Consider the following 12,578-nt stretch of genomic DNA (forward strand, 5'->3'; position numbering starts at 1 on the left):
TTGGTCTTGGCCATAGTGGAGTTTGGAGTGTGACTGTTTGAGGGTGTGGACAGGTGTCTTTTATACTGATAACAAGTTCAAACAGGTGCCATTAATACAGGTAACAAGTGGAGGACAGAGGAGCCTCTTAAAGACGAAGTTACAGGTCTGTGAGAGCCAGAAATCTTGCTTGTTTGTAGGTGACCAAATACTTATTTTCCACCATAATTTGTAAATAAATTCATTAAAAATCCTACAATGTGATTTTCTGGAGAAAAAAATCTCAATTTGTCTGTCATAGTTGACGTGTACCTATGATGAAAATTACAGGCCTCTCTCATCTTTTTAAGTGGGAGAACTTGCACAATTGGTGGCTGACTAAATACTTTTTTCCCCCACTGTAGGTGTATCGAAAGGATCCCACCCTGGTCACCGTGGCTCATTGCGAGCTCACAGAAGAGGGCTCCGGGCAGCCGAGCGGAAATGGAGGAAAATTAGACTCCCTGCGGACCTGTCATCTTTTCACTCCCTCCTCTCTACATTCTCTTCCTCTATTTCCGCTGCTAAAGCCACTTTCTACCACTAAATTTCAAGCCTCTGCCTCTAACCATAGGAAGCTCTTTGCCACCTTCTCCCTGCTGAATCCCCCTCCTCCTCTCCCTCCCTCATCCCTCTCTGTGGATGACTTCGTCAACCATTTTGAAAAGAAGGTTGACGACATCTGATCCTCATTTATTAAGTCAAATGACACCGCTGGTCCTGCTCACACTGCTCTACCCTATGCTTTGACTTCTTTCTCCCCTCTCTCTCCAGATGAAATCTTGCGACTTGTGACGGCCGGCCGCCCAACAACCTGCCCGCTTGACCCTATCCCCTCCTCTCTTCTCCAGACCATTTCCGGAGACCTTCTCCCTTACCTCACCTCGCTCATCAACTCATCCTTGACCACTGGCCATGTCCCTTCCGTCTTCAAGAGAGCGAGAGTTGCACCCCTCCTCAAAAAACCTACACTTGATCCCTCCGATGTCAACAACTACAGACCAGTATCCCTTCTTTATTTTCTCTCCAAAACTCTTGAGCGTGCCGTCTCTAGCCAACTCTCCTGCTATCTCTCTCAGAATTACCTTCTTGATCCAAACCAGTCAGGTTTCAAGACTGGTCATTCAACTGAGACTGCTCTTCTCTGTGTCACGGAGGCTCTCCGCACTGCTAAAGCTAACTCTCTCTCCTCTGCTCTTATCCTTCTAGACCTATCCGCTGCCTTTGATACTGTGAACCATCAGATCCTCCTCTCCACCCTCTCCGAGTTGGGCATCTCCGGCGCTGCTCACTCTTGGATTGCGTCCTACTTGACAGGTTGTTCCTACCAGGTGGCGTGGCGAGAATCTGTCTCTGCACCACGTGCTCTCACCACTGGTGTCCCCCAGGGCTCAGTTCTAGGCCCTCTCCTATTCTCTCTATACACCAAGTCACTTGGCTCTGTCATATCCTCACATGGTCTCTCCTATCATTGCTACGCAGACGACACACAATTAATTTTCTCCTTTCCCCCTTCTGATAACCAGGTGGCAAATCGCATTTCTGCATGTCTGGCAGACATATCAGTGTGGATGTCGGATCACCACCTCAAGCTGAACCTCGGCAAGACGGAGCTGCTCTTCCTCCCGGGAAAGGACTGCCCGCTCCATGATCTCGCCATCACGGTTGACAACTCCATTGTGTCCTCCTCCCAGAGTGCAAAGAACCTTGGCGTGACCCTGGACAATACCCTGTCGTTCTCCGCTAACATCAAAGCGGTGACCCAATCCTGCAGGTTCATGCTCTACAACATTCGCAGAGTACAACCCTACCTAACACAGAAAGTGGCACAGGTCCTAATCCAGGCACTTGTCATCTCCCGTCTGGATTACTGCAACTCGCTGTTGGCTGGGCTCCCTGCCTGTGCCATTAAACCCCTTCAATTTATCCAGAACGCTGCAGCCCGTCTGGTGTTCAAACTTCCCAAGTTCTCTCATGTCACCCTGCTCCTCCGCACACTCCACTGGCTTCCAGCTGAGGCTCGCATCTACTACAAGACCATGGTGCTTGCCTACGGAGCTGTGAGGGTAACGGCACCTCCTTACCTTCAGGCTCTGATCAGACCCTACACCCAAACGAGGGCATTACGTTCATCCACCTCTGGCCTGCTAGCTCCCCTACCTCTACGGAAGTACAGTTCCCGCTCAGCCCAGTCAAAGCTATTCGCTGCTCTGGCACCCCAATGGTGGAACAAGCTCCCCATGACACCAGGACAGCGGAGTCACTGACCACCTTCCGGAGACACTTGAAACCCTACCTCTTTAAGGAATACCTGGAATAGTATAAAGTAATCCTTCTTCCCCCACCCCCATAAAAAAAAGGTGGTTGTCCCACTAGCTATCATAAGTTGAATGCACCAATTTGTAAGTCGCTCTGGATAAGAGCGTCTGCTAAATGATGTAAATGTAGCCAACAGATGTAGAGAGAAGTGCCTTAGCCGAATGCAATCTTAAGATCGTGTAGTCCCAAAGACGAGAACTCTACCATCTAGGGCAAAAGTATTGGCTCCTGACGGGGTAAATATAATTTTCATCACTCCATGTTACAATAGTAAAACAACGTCAAACTGATTTCTATATTGAATTTAGTCTTCGAGATGCTCTAACAAGCATGTGCATCTGTAGTTGGTGCTCCTCAACTCTAAAATGCACTAGAATGTGTGGACTGTGTAAGACAAAACCCACAAAGAAAATATGGGGTCTCAATGTCTAATAGTAACGGCAGGGCTAGTTCAAACTGCAGTAGGATGGTTCTCCTCACAGGTGAGGGAATCAGCTGACCCATGCTTGGTGAATAGAACTTGGTTGATCTCTGGGAGCAGGACACAGGAGAGGAGAGGAAAGCTAAATAGAGGGACAAGAATGAATCAAAGAAATCATCACAGCAAAGGATTGTAGTTTATGAGCTAGAAATTTCAACAACTAGGATAAGGATAGAGGCAGGGTGCTCTAGGCCTATTGACAGGGATAATGTGGCATTTCTTATTTGTCAGCATGAATTCAATTATTGAGTCCAGCCATAATGACTGTATTAGCTATTAGCTTTACAATACTTGTCCTATAGATTTTGTAGTCTTAAATTATTGCCTGGAATAATGATAGCTAAAGCTCCCTGTCCCGGAATAACATGCTGTATGGTGTCCACCCACCAACATTTCTTTTGTATATTTAAAAAACAAACATATTTAGCATTCATTTAGCAGTAGCTCTTATCCAGAGTGACTTACAGGAGCAATTAGGGTTAAGTGCCTTGCTCAAGGGCACATCGACAGATTTCTCGTAACAAATGTTGTTGTCGTCGTCTTCAAAGTTGTTTTCAAGGGTCGCAAAAAGCAAAATTAGCATAACAAAAGCTGAATTAAATGTAAAAGGCTTTGAAACCGGATTGCATAGCGGAGAAGGTACGGTGGTATTTGAAATGGTCGGTGATCTGTTTGTTAACTTGGCTTTCAAATACTTTCGAAAGGCAGGGCAGGATGGATATAGGTCTGTAGCAGTTTGGATCTAGAGTGTCACCCCCTTTGAAGAGGGGGATGACCGCGGCAGCTTTCCAATCTCTGGGGATCTCAGACGTTACGAAAGAGACGTTAAACAGACTAGTAATAGGGGTTGCGACAATTTCGGTGGCTAGTTTTAGAAAGAAAGGGTCCAGATTGTCTAGCCCAGCTGATTTGTAGGGGTCCAGATTTTGCAGCTCTTTCAGAACATCAGCTGTCTGAATTTGTGTGAAGGAGAAACGGGGGGGGGCATGGGCAAGTTGCAGCGGAGGGTGCAGAGTTGGTGGCCGGGGTAGTGGTAGCCAGGTGGAAAGCATGGCCAGCCGTAGCAAAATGCTTGTTGAAATTCTCGATTATTGTAGATTTATCGGTGGTGATAGTGTTTCCTAGCTTCAGTGCAGTGGGCACCTGGGAGGAAGTGCTCTTATTCTCCATGGACTTTACAGTGTCCCAAAACTTTTTGGAGTTAGTGCTACAGGATGCAAATTTCTGTTTGAAAAAGTTAGCCTTTGCTTTCCTGACTGCTTGTGTATATTGGTTCCTAACTTCCCTGAAAAGTTGCATATCGCGGGGGCTATTTGATGCTAATGCAGTACACCACAGGATGTTTTTGTGCTGGTCAAGGGCAGTCAAGTCTGAGGAGAACCAGGGGCTATATCTGTTCTTAGTTCTGTATTTTTTGAATGGGGCATGTTTATTTAAGATTGAGAGGAAATTACTTTTAAGGAACAACCAGGCATCCTCTACTGACGGAATGAGATCTATATCCATCCAGGATACCTGGGCCAGGTCAATTAGGAAGGCCTGCTCGCTAAAGTGTTTTAGGGAGCGTTTGACAGTGATGAGGGGTGGTCGTTTGACCGCGGACCCGTTACGGACGCAGGCAATAAGGCAGTGATCGCTGAGATCCTGGTTGAAGACAGCTGAGGTGTATTTAGAGGGTAAGTTAGTCAGGATGATATCTATGAGGGTACCCATGTTTACGGATTTAGGGTTGTACCTGGTAGGTTCGTTGATAATTTGCGTGAGATTGAGGGCATCTAGTTTGGATTGTAGGATGGTCGGGGTATTAAGCATATCCCAATTTAGGTCACCAAGCAGTACGAACTCTGAGGATAAATGGAGGGCAATCAATTCACATATGGTGTCCAGGGCACAGCTGGGGGCTGAGGGGGGTCTGTAGCAAGCGGCAACAGTGAGAGACTTATTTCTGGAAAGGTGGATTTTTAGAAGTAGAAGCTCAAACTGTTTGGGCACAGACCTGGATAGTATGATAGAGCCCTGCAGGCTATCTCTACAGTAGATTGCAACTCCACCCCCTTTGGCAGTTCTATCTAGACGGAAAATGTTATAGTTGGGGATGGAAATTTCAGAATTTTTGGTGGCCTTCCTAAGCCAGGATTCAGACACTGCTAGAACATCAGGGTTGGCGGAGTGTGCTAACCCAGTGAATAACTCAAACTTAGGAAGTAGAGTTCTGATATTTACGTGCAAGAAACCAAGACTTTTGCGATTACAGAAGTCAGCAAATGATAGCGCCTGGGGAGTAGGAGTGATACTGAGGGCTGCAGGGCCTGGGTTAGCCTCTACATCACCAGAGGAACAGAGGAGGACTAGAATAAGGATACGGCTAAAGGCTTTAAGAACTGGTCTTCTAGTGCGTTGGGTACATAGAATAAAGGGGGCAGATTTCCGGGCGTTGTAGAAAAGATTCAGGGCATTATGTACAGACAAGGATATGGAAGGATATGAGTAAAGTGGAGGTAAACCTAAGCGTTGGGTAACAATGAAAGAGATAGCATCACTGGAGGCACCAATTGAGTCGGTCTCCGCGTGTATGGGGGGTGGGACAAAGGAGCTATCTAAGGCAGGTTTAGCTGGGCTGGGGGATCTACAGTGAAATAGTACAATTAGAAATAACCGAAACAACAATAAGCTAACCATGTTGACAAGGGAGAGAGGCATAAAGCAATCACAGGTGTAATTTGAGAGCGCTAAGACAACAGCTGGTAATGACGACACAGTTTGGGCTGAGGCTAAACATAAACAGGATGCAGTACCGTAAAAAGGAACAGTCCAGCAGACATCAGCTGTATAGCTGAGTTATCATAAGGTCCGGTGAACAGCAATAGGATAGTTCGGAGGCTGCTAAAGCACTAGCGAGTAAGAGGCCACGGCTAGCGTGTGCTAGCGGGCCGGGGCTAGCAGATGGAATCTTCGTGGTCGACGTCGTAACCACATCAGACGATTTCGTCGGCAGACCAGTCGTGTAGGATCGGCGGGGCTCCGTGTCAACACTAGGTGGTCCCATCCGGTTGACAGAGAGGTAGATAGCCGGGAGATGGGCCTAGCTCAGGATGATTAGCCAGACCACAACGTCCATTTTGTTGCAGCTAGCTGGTAGCGATGAATCCGGAGTTAAAGGTCCAGTGATTCAGTGATTCCGGCAGAAAAACTGGTATGTTCTGGGTCGATAACGCGCTGTGCAGACTGGCCGAATAATAGTCCAGACTAGAGCTGGCTGGTGAGTGGTGCAGGCCACGGACAATGGTGAAAAACCGCTAACGGTAGCTGATAGCAAGTAGCTAGTTAGCTGGCTACTCCCGTCCGGTAGACCTAGAGGTAGATATGAGCCTGGCTCTAGGCTAGCTCGAGGCTAACTGGTGCTTGCATCGGGGGCAGTGGTGATTAGCCAGACAGCAACATCCATTCGGTTGCGGCTAGCTAGTTGCGATCCGGTGATTAATGTCCAGTGATTAAATTAATCCCGCAGAAAAAAATCCAATGTTCTGGGTGAAATACCGCTAACTGTGGCTAATAGCAAGTAGCTAGTTAGCTCGCTAGCTAGTTTCAACTGGAGATTCTAGATAAAAGGTAAGTCAATAATAGAATCCGTTCCACATTGAGTGAGGCGGGTTGCAGGAAAGTATATTTTGTAGAAGGATGAAAAGTCTGATAGGGAAATATGTACGAAAAATACAAAAAAACTGGGTATTTACAGTTTGCCTTTTGGCAAACTCCAAGCGGGCTGTCATGTGCCTTTTACTGAGGAGTGGCATTCCGTCAGACCACTACCATAAAGGCCTGATTGGTGGAGTGCTGCAGAGATTGTTGTCCTTCTGGAAGTTTCTCCCATCTCCACAGAGGAACTCTGGAGGTCTGTCAGATTGACCATCGGGTTCTTGGTCACCTCCCTGACGAAGGCCCTTCTCCCCCGATTGCTCAGTTTGGCCGGGCGGCCAGCTCTAGGAAGTCTTGGTGGTTCCAAACTTCTTCCATTTAAGAATGATGGAGGCCACTGTGTTGTTGGGGACCTTCAATGCTGCAGACATGTTTTGGTACTCTTCCCCAGATCTGTGCCTCGACACAATCCTGTCTTGGACCTCTACGGACATTTCCTTCGACCTCATTGCTTGGTTTTTGCTCTGACATGCACTGTCAACTGTGGGACCTTATATAGACAGGTGCGTGCCTTTCCAAATCATGTCCAATCAATAGAATTTACCACAGGTGGACTCCAATCAAGTTGTAGAAACATCTTAAGGATGTATGGAAAAAGGATGCACCTGAGCTCAATTTGGAGTCTCATAGCAAACAGTCTGAATAATTATGAAAATAAGGTATTACGGTTTAATATTTTTTATGCATTTGCAAAAATTTATAAAAACCTGTTTTCGCTTTGTCATTATGGGGTATTGTGTGTAGATTGATGATACATTTTTTCTATTTAATCCATTATAGAATAAGGCTGTAACGTAACAAAATGTGGAAAAAGTCAAGGGGTCTGAATACTTTCTGAATGCACTGTAACTGCATCATCTTCAACAACATATCCCAGGTGATCTTCAGTTGCAAAGTTGGTTATTCCCTCTTGCAAATGTAGTGCCTGTGTCAAACAATGCTCTTGCATTAGAAAATGGAGCAGCATTTCTCTTGTGCTTCTCCATTTGTGCATGAGAAATAAGATGGGTGTGGTGGGCTCACATTTCTGATTTGCAATACCTAGAGTAAGCTATTCTGTCATCTCTTGGGATGGTCTGAATCCATTCCATTATACCCCATTCTCTTTCACAGTCTTTGCATTATTTTCACCCATATTTTGCCCATTTACCTGGCATTCTGACAGTAGAATCGTGTCTAGCCAGTAAGCTAGTGTATCAAATCAGTTCCTCTGTCCTCACCTCTGAATGTAAACAATATCTGTTGATGACTTTCCAAATGCTATATAATCCATCATTGATGATATATGATTGATAAAGTATGGTTACATTTAATTTGCTCTGTTGAACCTACCCGAAATGACTTCGATAGCAACAGTGAACCTATTAAATGGAGATTTCTCAACAATAATTCTCACGATAGCACATTGGTTATAGTTATAATATCAAGGCTAAGCAGGGCTGGGCTTGGTTAAAACCCTTGATGGGAGACCGAAGGAGTCACCAACCTTTTCTGAGTCAAGATCACTTTCTGAGTCAAAATGCAAGCAGAGCTCTACCGTTCAGACTTCCCGGTGCTAGGGCTGCTGAATCAAGTGCACCTACCGCGAACAGTGCGAAATGAATAAAGAAAATTGGTACGCAGTGCTTTACCGTTGTTGTTTTTTACAGAAATGTTTGGTGACCAACTAGGAATGCCTTGGAGATCGACCGGTTGGTGACCAATGCTGTAGATAGTTCAACTCTCCAGTAGGAGGTGCTGCCCTGCCTATTGTTTTTGTCTTATAGTGCATATTACGTTGAAGATCTGACATTGTTTCAAAGGTACAAATTCAACATATTTTATACAAGGTTTGTCTATGTCAAAAAATTGGTTACCATGATGAAATAATCCTGTGGTTGATATGTAACCCTCAAAACTAAGTTGATAACTTTTTTTTTTTTATCCAATGTATTTTCCACATAGATTCCATGTCACAATACATTGACAAATTACATTGAAACAACGTTGATTTAACCAGTTTGTGCCCAGTCGGTTTGATTTCACACAGTGTATCTGCACATGTGCACGGAAGCGCTTCATGCTGCTACAACGTGGTAGCTATGGGACCAAAACAGCTAAGAAGTTTAGAGTCGCGCTTCAATGCTCCTGGTTGTTGCGGAAATTGAACCACTACTACTGTTTACTTTGTACATCTACATCACCTCACTGAGTCTACCTTTAAACCTAACCTATGACCTGACCCATCACCTTATGCATTTCTTCCCCACAGTGGCAAGAAGTGACATCCCAAAAGCCTCCCAGGCATAGGTTACTTTCTGTCCCTAACACTAAAACCAAAACTGAAACTAAATAATATAACATCGAAATACACATATGCAGGGCAGAATTAGACCAATATCCACTAATAATAAAAACTCAAAAAAATAGCAATTAAGTTTAGGAAACATCTCAAATACAGTGACCCCCTCTCATATCATTCCCAAGCCCTGCAATGCCAAGAGCTGAGCAAAGAAAAGAGTCCCCTCATCCAGCTGGTCCTGGGGCTGAGTTCACAAACCTGTTCTACTAACACACTGAAGCCTCAGGACCAGACTCAGAACACACAGACACAGACAGACAGACAGAGATTTTTGTTTCTGAAAACAGCAAAGCCGTGCATTAAAGGGGAAGTTCACCCCAAAACTCTTCTGGGCCCTTTATAACACTTGCCTTGCTGTTTGTCAGTACCCCCAGACAGTTTCTAGGTCCATTGGTTGAGTCTTTAGATATCTGTATTTTTATATAAAAATGCAGAATTTTTTAAATTACTTAAAATGCATAAAAAATTATGTGTATTTAATGTTACATAAACTACGATTGATGTCTTGGCATTGAATTGCCAAATAAAGAGACGAGAGAGGACGCAAGGAGTATGCAATTGAGATCTTCCCACAGAATCCTACGCACCCGTGCCAGATTAATCGAATCCCCTCATCATTGAATAGAACGGGTGATCCCATTCAAGACAATGATGGCCATTGCAAGTGTACCCATAGGAGCAATGCAGGAAGTAAAAGCAGGAAGTGTACCCATCAATCTGTGATTTGTTTAATTAACTCAACTGACATTACAAAAAATACATTCCATTGCATGAGCCACATCTGTAGCATCATTTGAATGAACATTCCACATTACCATGGAAATTATTGCATCACGCACGGCAAGCAGTACTGATGCACCAAGTCTGGAACCAACAGGACCCTGAACAGCTTCTACCCCCAAGCCATAAGACTGCTAAATAGTTAACAAAATAGCTACCCGGACTATCTGCACTGACCCTTTTTACACCAATTTTTTTTGACTCATACGCTGCTGTTACTGTTTATTATCTATCACTTTATTCCTAGTTATATGTACATATCTACCTCAAATACCTCGTACCCTTGCACATCGACTCGGTACTGGTACCCCTTGTATATAGCCAAGTTATCATTACTCATTGTGTATTTATTATTACGCGTTACTACTTTCCTATTATTTCTCTATTTTCTCTGCATTGTTGGGAAGGGCCTGTAAGTAAGCATTTCACTGTTAGTCTCCACCTGTTGTTCACAAAGCATGTGACAAATCAAATTTGATTTGATGACAACACCAGGCAGCCATTGCAAGTGTACACTTGAGTTCATCAAAAAGAAAGGAGGACCGAGGCACACTTCATATAATGAATTAAAATGCCTTTATTTGTATGGCATGTTCAACGGAAACAAAGTTTGAAAAAAAACCTATGACGCGTTTCGGCTGCATGGCCTTCGTCAGGGAGTACAAAAATATGATAATACAATGTCCTCTTTTGAACAGATTTTTCCAATCAACCCTGACTAGAAGAGGGAGTGGTTACAGAATTCATTGGACAACACCTAGTAAGCATGAGTTGACCAGTCAAATTGCCAGAGTTAGAGGTTCCAAGCCTGTTTTATTCATTCTGATTTCTATGCCTATGAGTTTACCAGAATGAATACACCCGTGAGGTAGAGAATGGGGCTGTTCCAGATGGTCTACATAGCAGTCACACGGCACGCAGCCACCAATGATTGCATGACATGTTACTGATGGCGTTCCGTAACATCACACTGCCATCATTAGGCTAGCTAAAGTTAGTAGCAAAGTTCGGCTGAAAAGTTTTGCCACCAGCTCCTCCTTGGTTGGTTTTTCAACCGGGGCGATGTTGGGAGGTAGGTCTGGTGTGTCAACTTTGAAGTCTGGGTCTTTGTATATGATCTGTTTATCTTTCCGCCGCTTGACAGCCTGCTGGACCAATCGTTTTTCTAAAGTTGAATTTTTTCTGTTCAGACACTCTTCTCTACCCAGTCCTTGGCGTTATGTTATCCTGTCCTACTGCCTATCCTGTCAATCTGCCTATGGTGGCAATTTTCTGAGCTAAACTGACCAAGACTCACCTCCAACAACACATTATCCCTCACATAATTTTGCCCAAGAACAATGACAGTTTCTCTCAACCAGTGGCAAATTGACTTTTTAGGTGAGCGTTGATGCTGCCATGTGATAAGCAGTGCCCACTTTGTCAAAGGCAGGGGTGCAAAATATTTTGCTTGTCCATTCCCAGTGCGCCTCTCCAGGGTGCTGTTGTATGAGATGCATCGCTGCGGCGCTCCACCAACGTTCCGTAAAAAAAGTATCTATAATAAATAATGTCGCAGAAAGAGTATGTGGCCTTTTCTGTAGCCTACAGGCTGGAGATAAAATGTATGACAATGTAATGAGACGGACACTTTACAAATCACAAACACATTGACTCCTTTCTGGCGGCAGGTTAAAGCTGATACAAAAAGGGTCTGGAGGTCACTGGCTCCCAGGAGGGAGTGGGCCTTGGCAGTGATTGATTTCCAATGTACAAGGCCTCATTTTATTACCAAAGAGGACAGGCGTGTTCAATTAGTCAAAGGGGACCATCGAATCAGGATGCTGTAGAGACCCAAATTCCCAGAGCATGCAGAGGAAAGGATTAAGGAAGGTCATGAAGGGCGAGTATAGAGAGAATGCTAAAGAAGAGATAGACATCTGTGAATTTGAAGCATTGCGGTCACATTTGACAGCCGTGCAGGCGTCAAAGTAGTGAGGGGACAGATGCTATCGCCGTGAGACTGACACGATCAAACAGACACACACAGTCAAGAGCCCCCAAGTGTAAAAATATAGAATTGTGTAGTAGACGGACCGAATTGACAGCAGCCACTTTTGCAAAAGAGTAAGATAGATGTGATAATGAATTAGAGTGTGACTATGTCAATAGTGATACCCGTGATACAAACAGGTTTCTGCATGCATAGGCTGAACACAAACAGGCAGAAATACACCCACATAGAAATACAGAAACTAAACTTAATGAAGCACACCCACACAATCACTCATATAACACCTATACAGTCAGACAGACACACACACACACACACACACACACTGGACTCACCAAGACTTGCCATATCTCAAACACCCCCACCACACACACCCCAAATACCAAAAAGCTGGACTCACCCAGAAGAGGAGGTTGAAGAAGACCATGCCGTAGCGCAGGCCCCTCATGCAGCCCTCAGCCATCCTGCAGCGCCGCAGCTCTAGGAGGAAGATGAAGGAGAGGTCCAGGTAAAACACCACATACTTCTTCCCCTGCGAGGTGGTGTAGCGGCCTTTAGCCGCCTGCGGCCTCGGCGCCGTGTGGAAGCCGAACGCGAAGGGCGGCCGTTTATACTCATACTCGCCACTGTAGCTGTGGAAGCCCGAGGTGAAGGGCGGCGTCTCGGGCTTGCTGTCCAGTGAGGGACTGCGCCGGTACGGCGTCTCTTCCGTGCTCGAGCGCCTCATGGACCAACCGGAGGTGAGACGCTAGCAACAGCCTAAGTTTTATTCCAACCCCCTCTTTCAAGAGCTTCAAGAGGTCTTTGAGAGCCCACACAAAAGTCACTTAAGACCTGAACAGAAACACAAAGTCCAAATAACGTGGCTTCAAGGCCAAATGTGCATAGTTGTGGTGCCTGTAACGTGGAATAGCAACTGTTCCCAATAGTTTCTAAGCTAACCAGCCTAC

General features: G+C 45.2%; 1 protein-coding gene across 1 annotated transcript in view; it reads right to left on the reverse strand.

The window, feature by feature from the left end:
- The window catches only part of LOC311127166 (tetraspanin-4-like), a 66,108-nt gene extending 53,741 nt beyond the window's left edge, over positions 1-12,367 (reverse strand). The window contains exon 1 of the mRNA XM_084158944.1: positions 12,029-12,367. Within this exon, the coding sequence (XP_084015070.1) occupies positions 12,029-12,355 (327 nt within the window). The 5' untranslated portion in view covers positions 12,356-12,367. The remainder of the gene's footprint in view (positions 1-12,028) is intronic.
- Positions 12,368-12,578: the final 211 nt, after the last annotated feature.

This window comes from Coregonus lavaretus, assembly GCF_964263955.1.
Source record: "Coregonus lavaretus genome assembly, chromosome: 4".
NCBI classification, from domain to species: domain Eukaryota; kingdom Metazoa; phylum Chordata; class Actinopteri; order Salmoniformes; family Salmonidae; genus Coregonus; species Coregonus lavaretus.